Source organism: Colletotrichum costaricense, assembly GCF_030867565.1.
Source record: "Colletotrichum costaricense strain IMI 309622 chromosome Unknown Scaffold_11.1, whole genome shotgun sequence".
NCBI classification, from domain to species: Eukaryota; Fungi; Ascomycota; class Sordariomycetes; order Glomerellales; family Glomerellaceae; genus Colletotrichum; species Colletotrichum costaricense.
Genome location: NW_026848240.1, coordinates 574,868 through 600,233, shown reverse-complemented (window position 1 = coordinate 600,233; position 25,366 = coordinate 574,868). Strand labels below are relative to the sequence as shown.

The 25,366-nt window shown below is 53.3% G+C and overlaps 7 protein-coding genes across 7 annotated transcripts; 3 read left to right on the top strand and 4 right to left on the bottom strand.

The window, feature by feature from the left end:
• Positions 1-2,000: 2,000 nt before the first annotated feature.
• CCOS01_10561 (prenyltransferase and squalene oxidase) lies at positions 2,001-3,781 on the bottom strand (the record flags this gene model as incomplete). Its single annotated transcript, XM_060458716.1, has 5 exons — positions 2,001-2,253; positions 2,318-2,617; positions 2,695-2,812; positions 2,859-2,986; positions 3,066-3,781. 5 exons carry the CDS (start codon positions 3,779-3,781, stop codon positions 2,001-2,003), a joined length of 1,515 nt encoding a protein of 504 aa, XP_060310518.1.
• Positions 3,782-10,303: 6,522 nt separating this feature from the next.
• CCOS01_10560 (uncharacterized protein) lies at positions 10,304-10,798 on the top strand (the record flags this gene model as incomplete). The annotated part of the gene is made up of 3 exons (XM_060458715.1): positions 10,304-10,414; positions 10,534-10,616; positions 10,741-10,798. The coding sequence occupies 3 exons, from the start codon at positions 10,304-10,306 to the stop codon at positions 10,796-10,798; spliced, it is 252 nt and encodes an 83-aa protein (XP_060310517.1).
• CCOS01_10559 (uncharacterized protein) lies at positions 10,643-10,849 on the bottom strand (the record flags this gene model as incomplete). The annotated part of the gene is made up of 1 exon (XM_060458714.1): positions 10,643-10,849. One exon carries the CDS (start codon positions 10,847-10,849, stop codon positions 10,643-10,645), a length of 207 nt encoding a protein of 68 aa, XP_060310516.1.
• A 1,351-nt stretch (positions 10,850-12,200) lies between these two features.
• On the top strand, positions 12,201-15,108 carry CCOS01_10558 (uncharacterized protein; the record flags this gene model as incomplete). The annotated part of the gene is made up of 2 exons (XM_060458713.1): positions 12,201-14,952; positions 15,008-15,108. Coding segments are annotated over 2 exons (2,853 nt in total), but the record flags the coding sequence as incomplete, so codon positions are not given.
• Positions 15,109-16,960: 1,852 nt separating this feature from the next.
• Positions 16,961-17,086, bottom strand: CCOS01_10557 (uncharacterized protein; the record flags this gene model as incomplete). The annotated part of the gene is made up of 1 exon (XM_060458712.1): positions 16,961-17,086. The coding sequence occupies one exon, from the start codon at positions 17,084-17,086 to the stop codon at positions 16,961-16,963; it is 126 nt and encodes a 41-aa protein (XP_060310514.1).
• A 2,792-nt stretch (positions 17,087-19,878) lies between these two features.
• Positions 19,879-22,100, top strand: CCOS01_10556 (Zn-finger in ubiquitin-hydrolase; the record flags this gene model as incomplete). Its single annotated transcript, XM_060458711.1, has 2 exons — positions 19,879-20,829; positions 20,883-22,100. 2 exons carry the CDS (start codon positions 19,879-19,881, stop codon positions 22,098-22,100), a joined length of 2,169 nt encoding a protein of 722 aa, XP_060310513.1.
• Positions 22,101-23,043: 943 nt separating this feature from the next.
• Positions 23,044-23,615, bottom strand: CCOS01_10555 (uncharacterized protein; the record flags this gene model as incomplete). Its single annotated transcript, XM_060458710.1, has 3 exons — positions 23,044-23,263; positions 23,323-23,397; positions 23,452-23,615. 3 exons carry the CDS (start codon positions 23,613-23,615, stop codon positions 23,044-23,046), a joined length of 459 nt encoding a protein of 152 aa, XP_060310512.1.
• Between the last annotated feature and the right edge of the window lie 1,751 nt (positions 23,616-25,366).

Sequence of the window (25,366 nt, the reverse complement as noted above, 5' to 3'; positions counted from 1 at the left end):
TTTTGTGAACCATGGCCTGCGGGATCCGGTGGCTCGGGAATACAAGTTTGTGATTACGCTGGCGTCCCCCTTGTGTGCCATGTACTGTAATCTGTATTCGTACCCCGTCTTGGAGCTGAGCCGGCAGGGTAGCTCTTTCGATGAGGGGTGTGAGGGGCACACCAAAAAAGAGACATCATGGACCCCTCCGTCTCGCCCTCTCTCTCCGGCTCCCTCTCTGCCACATCTCATCCCTGCCCCTCCATTTCGAAGAAGACAACACACCTGGCCTTCTTTCAACGTCATTTGCATCCAGTGGTGGGATGCCATTGGACAGAGCCACCTCCGATCTGAACGGAAGATAGAGGAGGGTTCGTCAGTGTTGATGAAGGTTCACCGGACCTTTGACAATGGGGGAATGAGGCCGGCCGGCCGCTGACCTCTCTTGGAAACCTGAGGCCGCACCACATTATTTTACCACCCAGACCAGACCGCTGTTCTATCATTTCCCGCCTGCTGAAGGAGGGCCCATTGAATTTTCATCATCACGGCTCGAGTTCACCTGGCGGATCCAGATCCAAAGTCTGGAGCAATTATCTCGTTGCCCGGTGCCCGTTCGAGCAGACCACGACGACGCGTCCTTCCGAACAATGAGTAGGCAGATCGATTTCAATCAGGACACTGCCCGGCCATACCAAGCGGCCCATGACATGACCTCCCTTCCCGGGTAATTCTTTTCTGATATCAAAACAACTCCAAAGAGGAATATCGATAAAAAGGAGGGGCACACTTGCGTCTACCGCAGTAGGTGGCTCATGTATGACAGCAAAGACATCTGCGCCCAGGCCCTGCGGCGCTGCTGTAAGGCGAGATGCACCAATCGAACCTCGCGTGGCCGCCATGGGTTAGGTCAGTCTGCTGGGATAATCCACCGCGGACTCGCAGTAGGCAGACATGTCTCTGTCTCTCTCCTTCTCAGCCTGTTCGCCCACGCCTAAGCTATCCGCACACACGCCTACACCTACTACACACCCACAGCTCGCGTCGATCTAGCTTCTCTGTGCCTTTTTTGGCCGGCTCAGGGCTGGACTGAGCAACCTGTCTCAAAATTGTCTCTGCCTTGTGTCTCAGACCTGCCATCCCAAGACAAGCATCCAAGTTTCGTTTCTTAACCGTTCCAACTACCTAGTCCACAAAAGACACACGCGTGGAAGAACAGCCGGCCACACGAGAATGGCACGGCAGAGGCATCAAAGTGGCGTGTTACAGGTCTCCAATCTCTCTTTAGATTGGTCTGGTAGTTGGTAGGGTGGGAGAATTGATGATGTGCATTCGCTCGCCACAGCCGCCGCGTCGTGGCGCCGAGAAGCCAGAATAAACAGCAAAGGGGACCCTTGCTTTCGGAAGATGCGTAGTCCCAACCGTTCAGCGCTGTTTTTAAGGAAACATGTTGTCCCATTTGCGGTGGGATGTTCAAAGGGCAACACTGGATGCCGACTGGTTCTGCCTGCTCGGCCGGCTTGCTCTGGCCTGGACCAGAAACGTTTGTTCGAAATGTATTACCTCCTGCTGCCATAACACCTCCCTCTTCCTCCCAGTAAACAAGTTGCATGCCGTTTCGCGTGCTGCAGCTGGCGCACGGATTTCAAATGCAACTCGACCTTTCGGGAGACCCAGCTTGGGAGCTTTCAACATGCACATCCACACAAAGTCTCCTGCGCCGCCGCCATATTGCCGTGATGAGTTGTTCAAAAGCTCGCACATACGATCCCTGTCTGAGATCTCTTCGCCCCGGGCTCGAAGCTGCAGGCCCGTCGTGTTCGCTCCGCGATCCCACCCTTCCTCATGATTGGGGCCGTCAGTAAGCATGCATGGCACGTTTCCCATCGCCGAGTTCATTTCGGAAGGTCTCCGCCATCACAGTGCCCCTTTTCGCGCGGACCACGTGATACGGGATTTCGACGTTCTTCCTCCATATATACATAGGGGGGGCGGTCGCCTTCAGGCGGCCTGGTGGCGGGCTAGAATCCCTGTTTCGACGCAAAGTACGCCTTCATGTCGTCGACGCTTTCTTGGGGGATGGTGTAGACGGGGTGGATCGTCCCGACGCGGTCCTCCTCGTTGAATATCTGTGTTCCTTCGGCACAAGGCGACGCCACCCACTTTGGCTCCGATAGGATCGTCTCATCTTCGTTGACATATGTGAGATCCCACTGGTGCTGCGCAGAGCTCAGTCCTGAGAGGACGTAGCAAGTGTGGTACGCATCCGACGGCCTATCACTCGAGTCAGCAACGAGCCATCCAGATCAGGAAGCTTCTATCATCATCGCCATCTCACCTGCTGGGCTTGTCGCGAAGACCGCCACGTTTGGACCGGTCTTGACCGCAACACAAGATGTATCGAATCAGCCCCTCACGACTGTAAAGACTGCCCTGATGGGGAGTGAAGCTCGCCTCGTTCGGTTGATCCTCGAGCTCAATTGCGCCTTTCAGTACAGCGTCGATCAAGGGCCAACACCCACCGACCCAATGGCTGTAGCAGCCGTCGACGAGCTTATTTGTGCGGCCACTGAAGCCACCCTCCGGAGCGTACTGCCGTGACGAGAGCCAAGAGATAAGTCGTGGCACGTCGAGGTACCTGTCATCGGACGAAGCAGTCAGTATGCGCTGCTTTCATGTCAACCCCTTAGTGGACGAACGCGGCGGGATACGTACTTGGGAATGATGCGATGCGGAGTGTCCAGGATCGAGAGGCAGCCCAAAGCGCAGAAAGCATAGGCTCCATGCGCTTCACCATCCGGCTTTCCCGATATTCCACCCTCAAACGTTTGGCCTATTGGTGAGCGACGGCGAGGCAACCAGGCTAAGGTATGACTTACATCTGCGTACATAATCAGCCAATCCAGTGAAGAGCGTGGGCCGCTCAGGCGTCCACGCCGGCGAGTCGGTTGAGAGGTCCAGAGGCAGGTTCAGTAGGGTTACAATTACGGCTGCACAGTATGCTCCCCTAGAAACCTGTCAGAACTATGGCGCAAACAGAGAGAGAGAGAGAGAGAATTGAGGAGGGGGGGCTGGTGTCAACCCACCTGACATCTACCTCTCCGCCCAGGGCCATCTGAATCCCGCCACTGGGTTGCTTGAGAGAGCAGATCCATTTCCACATGGCTTTCCTATCTATCACCTCGTATGCATCCTCACCGCCGACGATGGCAAGGGCGAGAACAACGGCGTAGGTTGTGGCAAGGTGAGAGTCCTGTCCGTGACCGCCTCCGATGCCACCGGAAGGGTTCTGCATTGTACGCACTGTCTTTATCAGGTCTTCCCGGTACACTGCCGTGTCGTAGCCGAGCAGAGCCAGGGCATTGAGAGACCAATACAGGAACCATGGCCGACTCGCGTCGGCAGCCACATACGGGGCCGGGAACCTTCCGAGCTGCTTCTGGAGAAATTTGATGTGGTTATCACGGAGAAGTGAGGGTACTCCGTGGGCGTTGTGATCGATGTCGCTGTCCGTGGCAGCCAGCAACGGGACACACTCCCGCACCGTAGCATCCTGAGCATATGAAGTGGCCGTCGGAAGCGTATCCCGCACAGGTGGAGACGCCGTGAAAAGTTCTGGCACGGTACTGTTCGTCTCGATTCCTTCGATTCCCAAATCACTCAGGTCGTCGATGAATTCCTCGTCCACGTCGCTGTCGGAGCGTTGCGGCGACCCGGTCTGGGCCGATGCAGCCATACTTGCTGCGCGCTTGATGAAGGTGACTTTGGTACGGCGCTTGAGAGGTTTGATGCGGGGTCTCATCTCACTCAGAGGCAGATTGTGGGATGCGAGCTTTATGAGACGTCAAGAAAGACTCAGACTCCCATGTTTCAACGACGTTTTCAGAATCTGATGTTTGAAAACCAACAAGATGTCATAGTTGGAAAGATATTCGCTTTGGGCAGTAATGGTGATGAGATGGGCTCTTCCTACTTGCCATAATGCGCCTAAGAGAGGAAGTTCATAAAAGTGGGGCGTGTCTAGATTGATTGGCTGTTCTCGTCTCCCGCTATTAGTAAGCCCCGGATCCCTCATCACCAGACATCCCATCACCATGTCCATCTTCAACGACATCCCTTGAAGACTTCGGCCGAGATGATGGTAAATTGCATCTGCGGACGCAAGAGACCCGTAATATACTCTTTTTGTTGAAGTAGCGATACCGAGATTCTTCTCTACACAAGAGCGTATGATTCATCTGTTGGCCGTCCAGACGACGGTTCCCCTCTCCCTCTTAAATGTCCTAGAGACTTCCATCGTAGAGGTTCGGAACCGACACATAAAATAACGAAAGTTCGCAGACACTTCAGATAGTGAGCTTGTCTTCGAATGTTTCACAACTACCGGTTCCTCCAAAATCAGAAGCCCCTGAGCTTAGCGATCGAAATAGACAGAAACTACTTTTGTGAAACAGCATATCCAATTTCATAACCCACTTGTCTGAATGCTGTTCAGAAATCCATCAAAGCGACATCAATTAAAGGGGGCTCACTGTGAATAAAAGGCTTGGAAATATTCTAGGTTTTACTCCAGGCCTTTGGATATAATGCGGGGGCCACTTGGCTCTCGCAATACTCTGATTCGAAGCTTTTGTATTTCATTGATCAGGGTCTAGATCAACTGGCATTCTCAGATTCTTCATAGGACACTGTAACTGTCTTGTGTAGCTCGAAGTTCCTCAATTGGTTTCGATGGATGAACCGTCTTAAAAAGCCGCCAGATGGAATACTGAGATAACATCATACCCATAGCTTCAATGGTGGACTCTAGGAGCCGTTCAGGAGGCCATTGAAATGTGATCAGGGGCTCACCCAGGTCGATAATTGGTACAGCCTGAGATAATATGGGATGATATGTCTGGTAAAATCCCCGGTTTGGCGTGCGGTTTGCCTACTTGTATAGGTATAATGTCGGGCTTGCGCCGATGAACCAAGGTAGTCATGACTACTAATATTCAGCATGTTCCATTGAGTAGTCGCGATCACCAGCTTTGTATTGGAAGTGTATGCTGTAGATGACTCGATGCTGACAGATCCAAAGATTCTTCATTGAAGGTTGTGAACGTCTAGGTATGGATGAATTGGAAGAGACAGGTGAGACAGCTGAAACCTTCGATAGACTGACTGCTAACTTCACTAGGGACTCGATTATGTTCTCAGTGACGAGGTCAATGATTGTTCCCATGACTTGGATATTTTCGTTGGCTCATGGTTGGTCTATAGGGTGTGCTTGGGTATTCGTGGCCAGGGTTGGCAAGCCACTATCCAGGGCCGTCTCTTCATGATTCAAAGGACCAAAGTGGCGATCCATCGCCCGTGACAGACTCTCACCACGGAACATGTCTCAATCTACGTTTCATTTCATCTCAAGACCCTCAATAGAGCTATTCCACCCTTAATAAATTAACCAGACTTGCTCTTCACACCACCAAAGCTAAAGCCACCATAGCGACATGGCCAAGCCCTCCAAACCGTCCATACTAAGCAGAGCACGACGGGCCAACAGCCATCAAACCGAACCAATCTCGAGCAGCATCAACCCTCACAGACTGAACAGTCTGCGGACACCACGGCAAACATACCCATCATGCAAGAATAGAGTTTCCCATATCCCAAACAGACGTCTGCAAAGCGGCAACTCTACTCCATCCGACCAGCCGCTCGGGCCAGGGACAAACTATGTTCGCTATAAACCTCAACTCCGACAACGATGTCTAATTATACACGACATCTAGCGGTTTCATAGCGCAATAGCATCTGAGCTAAGTGCTGGATGAAGTCGTTCTCGCAAAAATCCATCCACATTCTACATATCCTCTTGGTGTATAGAACCTCGGCGGGTCCAATTTTACGGGAGAATCTCGAGTTCAGACATGGCCGCCTCGACTGGACTCGAGGGACGGACGAGGTAAGTTTGTAGATGGACCGAGAAGAGAAGTAAATATGATGTAGCTATTTTGAAACAACGATGATGGATCAAGCTGGATCCATGTCCGGTGATTCAAGGGATGTTATAGAAACAAACATTGACAAGCCGAGCCACCTCCGATGCTCCCACAACCATCTTCAAAGGCACCTGGAACCAAGGTGAAGACAACAATGAGACCTGGGGACAGGAAATGAATGTGCGAACTACTCAAAAGGCGAAGACGGAACTTAGTTGCGAGTAACAGCATCAATGTCACGAAATCCATTGGCAGTCAACGCTCTGGACTGGCGAAGCATCAGGTATACCTGCTAGCCATGATGCTCAACTCATTGTACGACCACGAGCATAATGCCCACAGCTCAGGTCGTTCTGCCATGTTGGACACCGGCCTCGAGAGCTCTCCAGGTCTTCGAGGGCAACCGGGCTGCCACTCACAAGGTTGACTCATCACAAGTCCAACCGACATTTCTCGGACGCCTGGGTCATATCACCGGGCCTCTCGGACTTATTTTCTCTGGAATGAATTGGAAGCGCATAGTGCCGTATGAGAATGACGCAACATCCATTTCTTCCAGTTTCATGACAACACACAAGTGCGGACAAATCTCGAGTCAATTCACTTCAATTAGCACGGAGCAGGCAAATAATAGTTGCCTTGATGGTGTGACTAGTTACAAGCCTGCCCACTCACACCACCTGCGGCATACAAGTTTTTCCGCATAGTGTATAGTGAAAGAGAGAGAGAGAGAGAGAGAGCGGTCAATAGCGCCTGGGATTACCATTGGAGCCAGCGCAGCGCTGTGCGTCCCTGCATGGCCAAGGAAGCAGACAGACGTTCATGTGTCAAGAATCCTGAAGGAAAGGTATGCAAATTATCTTCAGCAGCATTCCAGCTGCGCGGAGAATAGACCTTGCAAATGCCTTCACAAAACCCACCACACTGGGTATTTTGGTCCGTTTCTGAATGGAATGGTGGCATTCTTGAACCCCTTTGAGGTGGCTGCGCAGCTTGGACCACACACCACTTGAGGGGGTAACAAGCGGTCAAGATCTCGAGAGATCCGAGCACCCTCACTAGAGGCGGATGGCGCCGTTATAGCTTTGAGGCCATCAAGTGATCAGACCTCGGGCTAGGTTCGGCTAGGAACGTCCTTCGATGCCAGGCATTGGCATCGACATCTCTGTCGCCAAGTTCCCGCGAAACTAGCAATATCGTGATTCCGTCAAGTTGGTTGTCAGAGAGACGAATTGCAGTCGTAAGTTGGGCAGGGCTTGGGAGAGAGTTCCGTGCCCCGCGTCCGACGGAGGAGGGGTTGAGGAGGGGTTAACGACCCTCAATTGGCCCCGTCTTCAATCAATTGAGGGTTTGCGTCTCGCCTTTGACTTGACCAAGTATCAACTTGAGTCCCGACCAAATCAATCGAGACGGCTCACACAGATCAGCCAATTGTCGATTGTCAGGTACCAAACCAACTGTTTTCGAGCCAATGCTTCGAGGCGACAGCCACGAGTCTCGATTAGCCTCCTGTCTCTCATAACGGTCCAGAAGCATTACTTGCATCACGTAATGCAAGGTAGATAGTAGGCATAGAGAGTCGTCGGACGAATCCCGCCAACGGCCAACATGGGATGCGGCATGATTGGTTGACGGCCCTACGAAGGCGTTTTCTTTCAGACGAGAATCTCACACCGCACATTCGAAATCCAGGGAATGGCTTGCAGCAGGTTTCTTTTGCCGTACAATGGGCATGGGGGATGGCGGGAAGACACAACTGTGCCTGAGCAGCCCCTTGCCGGTTCCCCTTGACCTGCACCAATGATCGTGGGGAAAATGACTCTCGCCCGCATTGCTGCCGGACAATTCGTTGGCCTTCTGCTGCTCCGCTCAGTGTCGGTCGAATCTGGCTGGCATGTTGGTATGTGGTTGATTCACTCTGGCACGAGGTTCGCATCTCAAACGAGACAAACGGCTCCGTAGTATCGAACTCAAAGCTTCGTACAACATCGGCTTCGGCGGATAAATGCTTCATGCCAATTGTCACCGCGATTTCTCTAGAAACCCATCAAATGTCAGGTCCGTGTAGGGCCCGGCGGCGTCATGGCATTCCGTCGAGGAGGGTCATAGTTGGAGAAACATGAACGGTCAGAGGTATAGTATGCGAGATGATGTGCAAGACGTTATGCCATGAATGCAGGTATCCGAGAAGAGGCAAGTGGCACAACTCGCCATCAGAGACGGTGCCTTTCGGAGTGGACATGTTGGACCAACTACAGACTGAGATGCCTGGAGTCTGGCGTCTTTTTGATAGAGAAATTGGCGTGTGCAGGGTCTGGCCACGGCCGTGAACGGGTGTACTGGGAACAAGCGACATCGATCGGGGAACTGACGCAGATCTGATGTGCCTTATTTGCAGGCAAAGCCAATTGGGGAGACGTGCGTTCGCGGCAATGAAGGGCTAAGAGAGACTCCCGCTTGCGACGTTGATCGGTCGGTCGAAGCAGGAGATAATGGGATGCCTTTCGGAGTCGGGATATACCTTGGTTGGCAACAACCTTTCAATATCGCGACGCACCTCCAGACATTATCCGTGATACGGGTGGGGAATAACTCGTCGTGTTAAGTCGCCGCTGGCCGCTGGCCGTACCGCGTCAAGCTCGGCTCTTCGTTGAACATGCCTGGACCCTGTACTGCGACTTGTTTCGTCATCTGCAACTGGTTCGTTTGACAGATTGAGGGCTGTGCACCCATTGCCCCCCCCTCATTGTTCGAGCTAGAGGAGGGAGATCTGCTGAAGCCTCGCAATGGTCTTTGCACCAGCTTTCCACGATCCACCTTGTACTGTGAGCCTGTGGTTGGACATTCAACCAACCACCGGGAGGGTAACAACCGTGACAGCAGGCCGTCGGATCATTGGCACACGATTCAGCGATCCGCCAGGAAGAAACTATTCCCGCGAGATATTCTCCACTGTGCCGTATGACCCGTCCACCGTGAATATGGCAGTATCGCGCACCGTAGTCCGGCCTTGCCTACGCAATCGGCATCGATGACAGTCGATATCCATCCGAGATACGAATAGCTCTGGGCACCTTGGCGCCTCGGAATGCCGATACAGCCAACAGCAATGCAGTAGAGCCCCTCGAGGCTCAGGGCCTGGCAGTGGCGGGGTCTGCAAGAAGACAATCCGGACGCAGGTAGTCTCCACGCTTGTGGGGGGAGAGGAGCATCGGGAACATCAGGTCGTTCTACGCCAGAAGCCCAGGGCCCCAGGCACGACAGGGCCAGGCAAAGCCGGCCATTGCCAATGGTGGCTTTGTCTATCTGCAGTTCGTAGCGGGGTTCGTACTGTAGCGAAGATGCAATCCATCGGACGAGGGGCTTCGCCTGGTGTGCGAATCTGCGATAGCTCGTTTGGTTTTGTTGAGCCGACTGTTGTTAGCAGGTCAGTGCCTATCCAGGCGTGAAAAGCGACGTCGCAGCTTCGAATAGTCTGTTCTCGCCGTCAAGCAACTCGCATAGAGTACCACGCTAGCTGCAGGTGTCTGGGCACTGGATCCGTTATCGACTGGAGCCCGTACGAGAAGATTTTCATCCTTGCGTTTGCTAATGTACCATGGCAGATCTGCGGCAACTTGCGATCGAAACCTTGCGCAACAGGCGACTTATCAATGGCTGCTCTAGTCCTGGCTCGTGGGGCTCTAACTGCGGTGGTAGGGGGCGGCTTGAAAACTCCGAAGGGTCTGGTCAGTGGTGAGAGTGGTGGCCCTGACTCTACCCCAGCCCATTGTGGACTTGGCATCATGGTAAGGGTCGAGAAAGCCAGGTTTTCATCGCGGCCAAGGGCTTATTAAGTTTTATCGACCGAGGCTACCAGCGGGCGGCTTCCACCTTGGAATTGTTTGTTCGGCGTTGCCGCTTGTAGAAACAAGGCGGCAACAATGGCATTTCCATAGCATCGTCGGTTGGCCGGGTGGAGGATCAATTCACTCATGGGTGAAGGGCGATGAAGCGAACGGGGCCCTGGCGGAAGATGACAAGACAGATAGGAGGACGGAATTGAGGGCCAACGTGCCGTTGACGCGAGGTGCAGATAGAGTTGCCCGTTGACAGCAGCCGATCCAATGCCGTGAGCTGATCGTTTCCCAGAGTGTCAGAGGGAGCCGTGGGCGTCGTTCTTTGTCAAGTCTCGTTGCACTGTGCAGGGTGCGCTGTCCTTTTTGGTGCTTCCTCCACTGAATCACGTCGTGAGTGTTGCACCGCAGACGCATCAGCCATTGACTGTGTCCGTACAAGCCACACAGGTCACAGGTGAGGTGATGCCACTGTGATTGTGTGAGGACGGGAAGCACAGTCGAATGCTGATCAATGGAGCCTTGGCCAGCAGCCGGTCAACGTCCGTGGCCTCCGTAGCTCGTGGTGTCGCGAGGAACGGACGAATGCCTCGGGGCAGCCCGCTAGGTCTAAGTGTAAGTTTGCGCGGCTGATGACTGATTGGGATGACCCCGTCAGTGTTTGCCGTCCAGGCTCGTCCTATGTTTCTTCGGAGGAGGGATCAATAGCTGATGCCGGACGTGCTTGATGATAGACGCTAGAGGTGGCCGGCGGTGGCGGCTGCAGCAGCGTCAAGCGAGAGGCGAGATCCGTCCAGGTCGTCTCTGGCAGCTCAAGGTCTGTAGGGGCACCGCAAGTTGCACCTAGAGGCTAGGCGAGCCTGCTTGTGAGGACGCAGCCTGTCTGGCTTTGCTTGGGTTGGGTGTTGTAAGTGCCGATGGCCAGCCAGCTCTGGTTCTAGGTCGAGCCTCGAGCCCGAGCTCTGCCTGGGTATCAGGTTCCTCAAGGCTCAGGGTTAAAGCCTCGAGGCAACTTGGGGTCAGTCGCGTTTGACGCTGTTGAGGAATCATCCGAAGAGAAAGATGACCCTGGGGGCGGCACTAAGTCATCATCCGGAACCTGGTGTTTTAAACTATGGCCTCGTCGGCCTGTTTGCTGCAGGCACGAGGAGAGCTCTGGAATGTGGGCTCTCGGTCAGGTATGACCACGATATCCGTAGCGCCAGAGACGACAGAAAAGATGGTGGGTGTGCGACTGCGCCGTAGACAGAGAGGAGAGAGGCAAGAAACCACAATGAGTGACGGGGAGTAAAGGAATCCGACGCGGGCCTCGTGATTCGTGAGAGTCTACACAGTAGAGAGAGAAAATGGACGGCATGATTTGGCTTTGAGAGGAAAAGTGACTTTGGTACCTCTGTATGTATTCGCTGATCGGTACGTTACGTGGTGGTAGGCGGAACATGGTGAAGGTAATGTGGAGGACACTTCACGACAGACTACCTAGAGCGAGGTAAGGTGAGGGCCGTGAGGTGAGGCGGAGGGCGGTTGGGCGGGCGGGTTCAGCGACGTCGCCAAAGGCGGAAAAGAACGTTTCCATTAACGCTCCCAGGGTGGATCCGGTACGTACCGATTGATGGAGGCTGCGATACCATAATTGGTACGTACCGTTGGAGGCTGCGGCGGATGGCAGATGGCGTGGGTGCGAGGACGGCAAGATGGATGGCAGCCCCAAGCCTCCAAGTCCCGTCCCGTCCAAAAAAATGGAAGACACTCGACCCTCAAGGTACGTACATGGCCAGAGCTACAACCATGTCTCGCTTTCCAATATCGATTTCCAGCCATTCGCCATGGACAGGGTTTCCAGCAGCACCTAATCGGTATGATGAAGGGCAGACAGAGCCCAGAGGCAGATGGAGGCAGCTGGAGAGAGAGAGAGAGAGAGAGAGAGGCTCCAGCCAGGAAGAAAAGATGTTTACCTTAGCGACATGTGTTACAACCCGCTCATCCCACTGTTTCTTACCAGACCACCAGACGTAGCCGTCAACCCTTTGGCCCAGCGCCTGCAAAAATACAGTGTCGAGGAGGATGATGTACAGTCTCACCCACACGGAGGCGGTTGGAGTCATTGGATGGAGTCGAGTTACAAAGTGGCCCTCGTGAGCAGCCGCCCACCCCACTTTCATGGATTATGGGTCCAATGGCCTACTGGTGGTAGGGGCCGGTCGGTCCAGTTCTTTCCCATACAGAAAGTATCAGCTTCCTCCCCATCCTCTTGCCAGTTCTTGCCAGTCCAGTCCAGTCCACCTCAGTGCAAGTGCGAGTGTGCAAGTGCAATCCACCCACCCAACCCTCCCACCTCCTTCCCACTGGCGCAACTTTGGAGCGACACCCCCCGGTCGTCTCCGCCCCACACTCGTGCAGCTGCAGAAGGAGCTGTGGCCCCGTTCATTGGCTCCTGCTCCCGGCCGGGGCTGGAGGTTCAACTGCATCTCTCACCGCTTCTTTCGCGGGCTCGTCGTCGTTCCTCTTCACCCACGCATGCCCGCTTTTGGGGCCCCCGACCAAGTCTCTCGCCCTTCTCACCACCCGAATCTCTTCCTACCCACCTCATCTTCCCCCCAAAACCTTTGTCGCCGCTGCGAAGAAGGTCTTTTGCTCCCCTCATCCACTTCACCACCACCCCGACGAAAGAGCGGTGTCCTGGGGAAAAAGGCCATATCTCTGCTCAAACTCCCCTTTCTCGACTTACACCTATCCGTTGTTGGTCCTTTTTCCACGACTGATCTTACCCAACATGAACGTCAACTTCGATACGAGTGGAGGCGACGCCCTCTTGGACCTCTCCTCCTTCGACCAGCGGGACCGGTTTTCCTATGCCTCGCAAATCCCCTCATCCCAGAACAGCCCCCAGAGCGTCACCAACATGCCCGCTCAGAGGATCTGGCCCATTCCCTTGGATATGACCTCCAATGTCGCAGCCTCGAGTCCTCCCGAGGACCAACAAGCCCACTCGCCTTCACATAGCTCCTCACCTTTGAGCCAGCACTCGCATCATTCACCATATCAACAACCCGTCAACTCATTGACCGACTGGGCCTTGCAACAACATCAACATCAGCAACAACAGGCCCCTCATGGATTGCCCGATTACTCCCAATATGTCTCCGACGCCTACATGCCCGTAACATACAACCCATACGCCCCGGGCTTCCAGACAAATCCCATCGACTTTCTCCCCGCCACGACCCAGGCGCTGCAGGCCGCAAACTTTCAACTCGCATCCGCCTTCAACACGATGCCCCCCATGGACGATACTGTTCCGGCTATGAATTGGAGCTTGGGAATGGAGAGCTGGCACGATATTCAAGCCGCTGCCTCAGCGTTGCAAATCGACGGTCTGTCACATAGCATCGGCAGCAATTCGCCCACGGGTACCTTCCTCGAGGTCCTGTCCCTGCCGAGCACTGGCAATGGAGAGGGGTGGTCAATGGTCGTTGAACAAGGTTCTGGAGCAGGATTCGACCACTTCCAACAGGCACAGCCCAATGCGGCAATCTTCAACCCCAGCCAGACACTTCACTTGAGAACCAACTCGGACTCGTCGGACGGGGCCAATTCATTTGAACTCGGCAGCTATGAGGAGATTGCTCCCTTCCCCATCTCTCCCTTCTCCCCCGAGTCTGATGGATACGTCGATGCCGGATCTCACCGCAATTGCTTCGGAGACAACCACAACCACGCTCATACTCACAGCCACGCTCATGCACACACTCACGCTCACGCCCACGTTCACAACCACGACACAGTCAGCCCTGCAGCAGCTGTTGCTCCCATGCCCATCAAGACGACTACTCCGACCCGGCCAACTCCCGCCAGCGGCTCTGGCGCCACGTCTCCCCCAATTCTCACCACCGCCCGGAGAAACTCGGGCCAGAGGCGCAGCCCCGTCACCGGCAAGGCTACCAAGGCCGTCATTCGCCGCACTTCAACCGGCAAGAAGGATGGCACTGAGGTCAAGAAGGTTGGCCGCAGAAAGGGTCCTCTCCTGCCCGAGCAGCGCAAGCAGGCCAGTGAGATTAGAAAGCTTCGTGCCTGCCTGCGTTGCAAGTTCTTGAAGAAGACCTGTGACAAGGGTGAGCCTTGTGCTGGTTGCCAGCCGTCTCACGCCCGCCTGTGGCAGGTTCCTTGCACTCGTATTGACATCAAGGATATCGGCTACTTCATGAAGGACTGGAAGGCCGACTATGAGCGCCACCTTGGACGTGGTGTCTCGGTCTACAATGTCAAGGGCTTCGCTCAGAACGAGACCGTCATGTGGATCACTCACGGCTACGGCTTTGCCCTCCCCGTCTACGTCCGCGAGGTCTACGTCGCCGATGAGAGCTGCTTCCAGGTCGACTGGGTTGAGTCCTGCTTGACCGATCAGGAGCCCATCGACTTTGACATCCGCACCGAGAGACTCGATGTCGGTGCCAAGGGCGTTTCCGTTGAGGCTCTGTCCGACTATCTTGACAAGCACATTGATGGAGGCTTTGAGGATTTCATCGAAGATCACTTCGAGGGCACTCCCTTCATCACCGAGATCCTCAAGACTGCTCACCGCTACTACGTCAAGGAGCGTATGCCCGTCATCCGTAAGGCTCTGAAGCTCGTTCTTGCCTACAACCTCACCCTGCACATCACCATGGTCGAGAGCCAAGGCGAGGACGTTCAGCTTGATGGCCAGATTGATGATGAGGACTCCAAGTACTACGGCAAGACCGTTGCCCCCGTCATGATCAACTTCCAGATCAAATGTGCCATGGCCGACATGTGGCGTGAGCTTCAGAAGGAGATTCTCGAGGAGCTGTCTGCCCTGTACTCCAGTGTCTACAGCGGTGAGCGTCTCAAGAACTGGCCCACCATCTTCATGCTGGCTTCCATTCTCCTCGCTGTTTGGGAGGAGATGCAGTTCGACTGCCACTACCGTGTTCCCGATCCGGCCGCCGTCAACAAGTTCTGCAATGACATGGAGACCACTCCTGTCGGTGTCATTGTTGGCCTCTTCCATGCCATCTCCCAGAAGCTCCCTGCCTTTATGGACTGGGACACCGCCAAGCACGGCCACCTCCTGAACAACAACGTCGCTGTCTGCGAGGCCATGACCGAAGTCCGTCAGCATGTCATCAAGCACGGTAAGTTCCACTCATTCTGGCCATTGTATCTGCAGACCACTAATAGTCCAAACAGAGGCATACTTGCGTACTCGCCCCGACGCCAGCTTTGACCGCAACGACTTTGACTGCTTGTCGAACAAGTTCTTGTCAAAGCTCGTTATCCGCGCCAACTGATTGTCCTCTACTGTGCTATTATTATTGCTGCCATTTACTTTTCCTTCTTGAGATTATGATTTTTTTCTGAAAAGCCCCTGGGTGGGCAAATTTTGTTGGCATCTCTTTTGTTATTTCGAGTCACAGCGACGGCGTTGAACGAGACACCACACACACACACACCACAAGATCTCTACCCCACCTCTTCACTTCACTTCTTTTCGGCTGGTCACCTCCCCACCACGACGATTCATCGCGATGTGTTACGACCTTTTATCATGATTCAAATTACGAATGTATGACTCGAAGCTTAACGGGGTTGGTGGTCTGGAGTCGAGCGCAGGCGAGAAGGGCTGCGCTGCGGCAAAGAGAGACGCGACATGCGCCAGGGACGTTCATGGAGACGATCATGCCGGCACGACATGCAAATGACAGAGCATAGCAAGCATAGACGATTATGATATGCATTGGAATTTTTGGGCGTTGGAAGGGCCCTTTTGCAAAAAAAAACAAAAAACCTTCACACAGAGAACTGGAGAGGCACAATTGGCCGATATCGGCATTTTACGCTGTTGTAGTTAACTTGGGTCAAAATCGATATATCGAGATTGTTTGTTTCGCGCCCTTCATACAATGAGTTACTATGCACTTTGTCCAGCCCGTGTCCCAGATGTGAAGCTTTTGTCCCAAGTGAGATGCATGTACACCGGTACGGATATCTTGAGAGGTCAATGAGATAAGGCAGGGAAATATGAGGGTCAGATGAGACAGAATGCAAGCCTCGGCGTGCAGCCCACAACGTGGTGAACCACACTAGATTAGAGCAACGTGATCTACTCCGTAGTCAGTCTGGGGAACGAACCTCTGCGGGCTTAAAGCAGGGTCAATGAGGGGAAGAAGGGCCTTATCGCAGCAAATGGGGATGGGGGACAACACCCTTAGGCCTCTGGTTCGATTTCGCCCAAACCAATGAGAAGAGTGGCTGGAGGGGCAAGGATGCTTATGGTGGTGGTGTTTGTGCTGCAGAAGAAAAGTGCATCCAACGTGGTCGGGTTGTAGTTGTACCATTGTCTCCCAGGTATTGACGGGGGCGGTGCCGGGCGCGGGTGTGTAGGTGTGTCTCGCTCGTGTGGGCGAAACGTCGCCTTTTGGCCCCTTGGAAGGAAAGCGCGTGAACAGATGTCGCGATAAGGCCCGAGCGACGAGCGAGCAAAGACCGATGTCGCCATCGCTTCATTCCTCGGCTGACGAAAGCGTCGCTTCGGAAGAGGATACGGAGGTTCGCATTCTTCTGATTATGCTGAAGACAACTTTTTCAATGAGTTGGTTGTCTGTCTGGAGACGCCGAACTGGGGTCCGTATGATTTTTCTCGTCTTTGGCTGAAGTATTGGTAAACTGTCTGTTTGTCTGTCTGCCTCGGGCGGTGGTTCGTAAAATCAGGGTTCGGGAGAGGTTGGGGGTGCAGTGGCCTTTGGGATGACGTCGGCTCATTTCACCTGCCACCCCGGTCTCGCCGGTCCTTCTCCGCACTTTAGTGTTTGGCCGTGTTATGTTGGGTGAGGATTGAGGAGTGGCCGGCGACATTCAACAACTCGCCGGCCAAGTCGAAAGGAAGGCATCGTGGCGACTTGGGATGAGGTTGAGAAAAGCTTTGTATGGGGGCGACGGGATTAGCAAGCGAGCGATTCGGACGGGGCAAAGATTAACCAAGAGGCTCTGGAGGTGGCGATTCTCATGTTCGCTGCCGACTGCATTGCTTGAGGCCTCTAAGTCTGAGTGCGTGTTGAGTGGACGAGGACTCAAGTTGGGTTCCCTGGCCGGTACGGTCTGCCTATCCGGGTGGCGGGTGGGGCGCTTGTTTGTCAGTGACAGTCACAGCCGGTTCGGACTTGTTTCTGACCCTTTGTGCCTCTTTGCTCTTCGCTCTTTACGCTTGACTTTTGGCTGGCATCCGTGGAATCCGTCAAGCGCAGGTGAGACACGACGAATTCCAGTCATAGGTGTCAAACCGAAGCCAGCCTTGCCAGCCTGCTTGATTTCGATATGGGATCGAGTCTATCGGCAGCTAGCATCGTGGGCATTCCTCAGGATGCGCTCGGTGAAGTCTTCAGCCCCAGTGTCTGTCGTCGGCGGTGACGATTGTTCCCGGTCGTGTTGGACGTGGTAAACAGAGGTGAAGTGAGGACGCCCGGGAAGAGGCGGAGTAGGTACAGGGATTGGCGGTGGGCCTCTTGCGACCCATCAGTTCATCAGTGACATTCTCGAGACGCTGCAGGAGACTAGCGGTATCGAGGTCGCGGGGGGTTTGCCTGTCCAAAATTCAGTCGTCTTGCAGCTTCACCAAAACTGAGGCAAAGATGTCGAAATCTTGTGGAAGCTGACACTCAGACGGGTATGCCAGATTAGATCTTACACCTCGCTGTCTTTTTGCGTGTGTTTTGACCTTGGGACTACTGCGCAGGGGCGGCATGAACGAGACCATCTGATCAAAGAAGCGGCGGCGACGAGTGGCCAACCTTCCAGCGCAAGTCGCAACTGAGACATCAGGCACAGCACTCTGGGTTCCAGCCTTCCCAGGTTCGTGGTCAAGAAGCGTGCGATAAGGACCAAGGAAGAGGTTCTTCTACCTCTTTGAGGGTTGAGATTTGTGTGAGTCTGGAGGTAGATGTACGGATTTCCGAGAAAATGGCCCACCTGGTTCTGGAGGGTTCCGGCTTGCTCCTGCCTACTTTAGCGCCTTGTGGCACTTGCGCAGTTGCTGATGAATCATTCGCCATTCCCCCAGACAAGGCACTCAGAACTGAGAAAGAAGGCACTCAGTGCCACTAACTGCATAACCTGCCCCACTTTCTCACACCTGCGCCTCCAATCAGACCCCTCATTCCCTGCCTTCCTTGCCTTCCGCGGCCAGTCAGTCACCAAGCACCCGGGAAGGCACCACCACCCAACTTGGCTCCAGGTCCTTCCTTCCTTCCCGCCTTCAGGCAGGCCGCATCTCTCTGACACCTTGGTTGCCTTTCGGTATTTAAGCCACTTCACCTCTTCATCCTTCTCCCTTCCTCTTTTTCCCCATCACATCCCCTACACAATACTTCCGCTCGACGAATCTCTCATCAGCGATCACTCGGTTACGAGCAACTACATTCAGTAATACCAAAGAGCAACACCACACATCAGAATACAGCGAAGTCGCCATCATGCAGATCTTCGTCAAGACCCGTAAGTCATCCAGGCATCCAAGCGTCATTCCCATTAATAACTGACGTCTTTCCTCCCAGTCACCGGCAAGACCATCACTCTTGAGGTCGAGTCCTCCGATACCATCGATAACGTGAAGTCCAAGATTCAGGACAAGGAGGGCATTCCCCCCGATCAGCAGCGTCTCATTTTCGCTGGCAAGCAGCTTGAGGACGGCCGCACCCTCTCCGACTACAACATCCAGAAGGAGTCTACCCTCCACTTGGTTCTCCGCCTTCGTGGTGGTATGCAGATCTGTAAGTTGCTCTACATCCATGCTGCCCCCAGACATGTGGTTGCTAATCCATTCTGTAGTCGTCAAGACGCTCACTGGCAAGACCATCACCCTTGAGGTCGAGTCTTCTGATACTATCGACAATGTCAAGTCCAAGATTCAGGATAAGGAGGGCATTCCCCCTGACCAGCAGCGTTTGATCTTTGCTGGCAAGCAACTTGAGGATGGTCGTACCCTGTCCGACTACAACATCCAGAAGGAGTCCACTCTCCACTTGGTTCTTCGTCTTCGCGGTGGTATGCAGATTTTCGTCAAGACCCTTACCGGCAAGACGATCACGCTCGAGGTTGAATCTTCAGACACCATCGACAATGTCAAGTCGAAGATCCAAGATAAGGAGGGCATTCCTCCCGACCAGCAGCGCTTGATCTTCGCCGGAAAGCAGCTTGAGGATGGTCGCACCTTGTCGGATTACAACATTCAGAAGGAATCCACCCTGCATCTCGTCCTGCGTTTGCGTGGTGGTATGCAGATCTTTGTCAAGACGCTGACTGGAAAGACGATTACGTTGGAAGTCGAGTCATCTGACACGATTGATAACGTGAAGTCCAAGATCCAGGATAAGGAGGGTATCCCTCCTGACCAGCAGCGTCTTATCTTCGCCGGAAAGCAGCTGGAAGATGGTCGCACTCTGAGCGACTACAACATCCAGAAGGAATCAACCCTTCATCTCGTCCTCCGTCTTCGTGGCGGTCAGTAAGCGACGGGTCAGCGATGGGGAAGTTGCCTTGCACGAGGCATGGCGTTAATGGATTACGATTATGGCGGGACAATGGTTCTGAATGATATCTTCACATATTCCTAGAAGTTAGCTAGGCACTCATACGCTCATGAAAGCGTCAATACTAGACTCTATTGAAGTCTCAAACACTTTGCATTGCTGTACCGTCATATTTCTGTTTCATTTCTTGTTGCGATGCGAATGTCACTGTCGGGAGGTTGACCCATCTATCGCTTATCAGTGACGTACCTGATGGAACGAGGTCCGTAACCGGTGGGGCTGTGGAGTGCACGCTCCTAAAGCTCCTCGAAACTCGCACCTAAATGATTGAAATCTTCCCCACAACATAATTATCCTGCCCGATTCCGTGAGTTGCGCCGCGACATGAACAGCCCATGGAAGTCCTGGAAACACTTGGAAACTCGCGTTCTTTTGCCTCCATAGTTTGGGGGGTCTTTTACACCAGCCACGCAGCATTTGAGTCTCTCAAAGTCAACCAGCATCGTCTCACGGCAGCCTGCGAGGCTGAGAAGGGCTATGCGGACCTTCTTCTACCACCTCAAGTTCGAGCTCTATCCCACTTCAAGCCCCGCACTCGCCGACACCAACGTCGTCAAAGGGAAACGGCAGGAAGAAGTCCTCAGTAAAGACGTGTGGCTTCCGCCGAAAGGCGCCAACATCTTCGCTGAACTTCCCGCGCATTCCAGGAAAAGTTCGAAGAGGCCGAGTACGAGCTTCCGACCGCAGCCTTCACCACTACAACCCTTCGAACCACCCAACCCCGCCGATACCTATCGATCGAGCACACACCGAGCGCCAGAAACTACTTCGAACCCGAACCTCATCGACTGCGGACCTTCCAGAGCTCCGGCCAAGGAAGATAGTGGCAGTAACATCGAGAGGATAACCGAGAGGCAGTGGAGAGCTCGTACGCAGAGCTTCCCTCCCCCGCCTTCTTCGGCAGCGATCAGACCAGAGACGGCAGTCAAGGACTGGCGCTTTGGTCAAGTCAGCATCGAGAGCATCGACATCGAGTCAGAAAGCGACGAGAATACAGATCAAATGGCGGCCGAGGCAACAAGCTCTGGGGCAGACCTTGGTGTTGGTCCAACATTTGGTGGCGCTGGAATCTCCACGAAGGCAAAATATGTCCCCCTCGACACAAAGAGTACGGAAGTAGGCTGGGGAGTAGTACATTTTTACCGCGACGAGGAGGGAACACCTTCCTTGGGACTGCCGTCTTCAGAGGGAGACGACGTCGAGGCAGAGGACTGCACAACGCTTTGCATACCTGCAGTTCCAAGTTACCTGAGCCCGGGCGACTTCATCGGCTATGTCGGGGAGAAATGGAGGAATGACATCAGTCACTGGCGAATGGTCATGACTGCTAGGATGAACCGGTATTTAGTGCTCCTCAAGTTTGGAAACAGCGAGAAGGCAAGGGCGTGGCAGAGGGAGTTTGACGGAAAGGTCTTCAACAGTATGGAGGTGAGTAGTGAACTGCAAGCCCTGACGCCGCCGTGCAACTGACTCTTCTGCAGGCGCAAGTTTGCCATGTTGTCTTCGTTAAATCCATCACCTTTGAGACGCCGACTCGAGAAAACAGGACATTTCCCGACCTTAATCACGACCCCTTCACGCCTTCCTCTTCTTCCGTCGTCGCCTCCAGCAGTCTCAGGCCTTTCCCTCCGCCGACCCCGAATCTTATCGAACTACCTACTTGCCCCGTGTGCCTCGAGCGCATGGACGATACGACAGGTCTAATGACGATTCCTTGCCAGCACGTCTTTCACTGTACCTGCCTGCAAAATTGGAAAGGCTCAGGATGTCCGGTCTGCCGACACACGAATCCCGAAACCACATACGATCCATCAAACCCATATACACAACCATTTGGCTCTTCCGTGTCGAATCTGTGCAGCGTTTGCGATTCCACCGATGACCTATGGATCTGCCTGATCTGCGGAAATGTCGGCTGTGGTCGATATAAGGGCGGCCATGCTAAGGACCACTGGAAAGAGACGGCGCATAGCTTCTCTCTGGAGCTAGAGACACAGCATGTATGGGATTACGCTGGGGATACGTGGGTACATCGTTTGATCCGTGATAAGGGTGACGGTAAGGTCGTGGAGCTCCCAGGCAGCAACGGACATCACCACGGGCCGGAAGGCGGTTACGAAGATACTGTTCCCCGTGCAAAGCTGGACAATATCGGCTTGGAATACACTCATCTCCTGACCAGTCAGCTCGAGTCACAGCGAGTCTACTTTGAGGAGATGATCAGCAAAGTGGCAGACAAGGCCTCAAAAGCAGCAGCGATAGCCGAGTCTGCATCGGCACAAGCTACCACAGCTCTAGAAGAGAATGCCACCCTCAAGACGGAGCTGACACGTCTCCAAACGCAAGTCATTCCACAACTCGAGCGGGACGCAGAGCGCGACCGAGCAAAGGCCACCAAGGCCCAGGAACTCGCCCGCAACATGGGCAAAGCCCTGCAGGAGGAGAAGCAAGTCACACAGGGGCTCATGAAGCGCGTGGAACACAACAAAGCCGAGCTCGAAGCCCTGAAGAAGAGCGAGGCGTCTTACAAGGAGCAGGTGGCAGAGCTGCAGGAGATGAACAGAGACTTGTCCATGTTTATATCGGGACAAGAAAAGTTGCAGCAGATGGAGAAGGCGGGCGAGATTGAGGCTGGTGAAATCGCGGAAGGGAGCGCCAGCGTTCCTGAGAAGAAGGGAAAGCGGAGGGCGAGAAAGTAGAGCCTGCTCAACGGTGTTCATTGAATTCGGCGTTCACAGGAGGGCGGCGGTTTGGCATCTCACGGTGCATGCATTTAACGATACCTACACAGTATTAGAGTGGTCAATTGGTAGCAATGAGTTTTCAGGAGCTTCTTTTCTCTCCTCGCTCGATTTGTGATGTTTTCAATGGTTCCGCATCCTGTATCTATTATATCGGGTTGTTCGTCTCCCCCGGACAATGTCTGATTCTCTCAGGTGTAGCTCTCGTCTCGTCAGGATCGCGTCTTTCATCCTTCCAATTAGCAACGGTGGGCTCTATGTATCATGAGCGGCCTAGACTGAATCACGGAATGTACTGGGCGAACATGCTGGTGTCTATGGTTCCTCAGTATAACAGGTACTCACATATGGAGGGTCTTTTCTGTACAATTGCGAGTTGGAATGAAAGGCTTGAATAGCAGAAATGTGGGTGGAAGTTGCCGGTCACCAGGTTTAAGGCTGCTGGACTGAGTTGTATGGGGCGAGATGAATACTTACTTGATGAGTACTGAAGGGTGCGGTTGGAGACGATCAGTCTTGATCATTGAAGACATCATAGCGATGCCAGGGAGACAAAGTTGAACAAAGAGAAATTTTCTTTATCTATCTACAGGAAGCAGTTTATCCTGCCGAATGGGGTAGAATCATGCGATACCCACAGCAAAACCTCCCACATAAATCGGTGTATGTGGCGCTAACAGAATGATATAAGATGCCATGACTTGGGTCCCCAGGTGCGCCTTTTGCTTCTAAACGCCGGTTTTTTTTTTCTCATGTTTTGATGCTTTCATGTACAAGATGGTACAATATCATTTCCAGTGACCAATATTCAGCTGTCATCTCGTTATGACATCGTAGCATCGTGTTCGCGTAACTGACTCCGACTTTGTCATCCCCGGCCTCGTTCCAGAGCTTCGCCGATTTAGACCAGACAAGACGCAGCCATGTCCCAGGCGGATTGCTCCACATCGGCTTGTGTACTGGACATGTTTTTGTAGAAGCTCAAGAAGAGTGAGGCGAGGAACGACCCTGAGACGACAACGAGGGGGAGCACCGGAAGGATACCGTCGAGGACTAGGCCTGGGCCCTCGAGTAATGTGGCTTGAGTCGCGTAGAAAAATACGATGGAGAGAAAGGAATAGCTAATTTGGATAGAGATGGATGTCAGCTTCATATTGTTTGATCGTGTGTAAACACTTACGCATTGGGCATTTTTGACATATGGCGCCACACCATGAAGAGGACAGCGCCTCCAATCAGTGCGAAGCACCAAAGGCTATCCTCTCTAATTAGTACTTTAGATGCAAGGGCCGAAGCAGAGAGGACATACCTCGTGTATGCAACATCGCCCAAGTTGTGCCCGTCTCTTGCAACCGCAACGTATATAGATGTGATGGCTGTTGCTATCCCGCCGATCATTCGCAGCATCGTCAGGACACGGCCGCCACGGCATAGCATGCTGACTCTCGGCCCGAAATTTATGTCAGGCAGCATTCTGGAAAAGAAGAAGGGGGTTCCGTTAGCAATGAGTTTGTTTCGCAGACCATGTACTACTAGAAGCGTACCCAATGATGATGGTTGATATAACACTTAAGGGTGTCCGCGGCACCGGCGCTGACGCTTGGGGAGCATTTGGGTGCCCAAGCTGCTGATTCTGTGTATCTCGATCGCTCATTTGGATGGATTCGGCTAAGTCGTGGTTAGGTTGAGGGTAGATGTACGTTTGCTGTTGGGTTCGAAGAGCCACGAAGTTGACGATGGTTTGTTTATGCAGGAGACGGCGCTGCGTGTATTCGCCTACACGTCAGATGGCGGGGTGAGGACAGGACGGAGGGGAAAGAGCTCGACATCGAATTCCCTTGAATGACCTACTTTTACCTAACGCTGGTCAAAGGAGGCAGTGTAGATTTAATTGGTTGTGAATGTCCGCTGCCCCGTCTCACATACTCGAAGGATGATTCGTCTCCGTGAACATCTCATTGAGGGGTTAGGCCGCGCCACACTTCCAGGCTCACAACTTCGCCAAAACACTGAACATCAGCTAATTTGCTCGATAAGACAGCTTCAGCAGATCACTTTGAGTTTTCACAAGACATGACTTTAAAGTTCGTTGGTGTGGGTGTCGGACTCACTGGCCTTTTCAACACGTTGGCCGCTGTGTTGAAGCAATTTCGTGAAGGAAGGATTTTAGGTCAACCTGATATTAAGCATAGCGGTCTCGAGCTCAACGGTCTAGAGAAGGGGGATTTGGACCTTGGGTCCCGCACGAGCGATCTGGATCGCGACGACATCAACGAATTCAAGAAACCAGTGATAGTGCTGCTAGCGAAGGGATCAATATTGCTTGGGTCGATAGCCCTAGACCTGGCCGCTACACTCCACCGAAGTCAGACAGCCCGCAGTCAGTCTACTTTAGACGCAGGCTTATCGATCGAAGGTGAACATATGTACGGCGAGAACTCGTTGATGGAGAAGACTTTGGGACAAAGCATCACGGGAAAGGTCAGTACCCAACACAAAGCTATCGAAGCCATGGCTAACATCCATCAACATCTAATACTGGCTCAGGTCATCACCCATACTCTCTCGAGTCCGACAACTGACGTGCTGATTCTTGGGTTGGTCACATATGGAGTCGGGGCGTCAACGATATATCATCATAATCGCGAAGATAGATATCAGGACGCCGTGCTTTGCGGGTCGATTATATTGTGTGTCTGTTTGGGGAGGGTTTCGGGGCTTGATACTGGGATCATTCTCTTGTGTACCCTCCCCTGGACAGTGTTGATTGCTCTATCGCTCAGCCATATGGGACATCGATATTGCATCGTTCGGTCAAAGAGCAAGGAGTCCTTCTCTTCTTGAAGGGGGAATGACTCCCCTTCTTGAAGGTCATAGTACTCCCCTAGCTTGGTGAAGCCGCTTGGTGAAGCCACTTGCAGCCTTCTTCGAGAACGTGTGTTCTGTTGAAGATTGGCTACTTGTTTGGCATCTTGTGAGGGGACCAAAAAGTAGAAATCGGATGGAAATCAAGGGAAACAAGGAGCCCTGGGAAATTTCAGGTGCAAGGATTTTTCGACAGAGGTTTCGCAAAACATTTAGAGTCAGTCTGCATTTTGAAAAGACGCGCCATTTCGACCAATACAACGAACCCTTCGCTCCACACAACGCACGTGCTATTGTTTGGTCCCTACATAATCAAAGATACTTAGCAAGTTAGTGAGCATCAATTCTGGGGTGTTTAC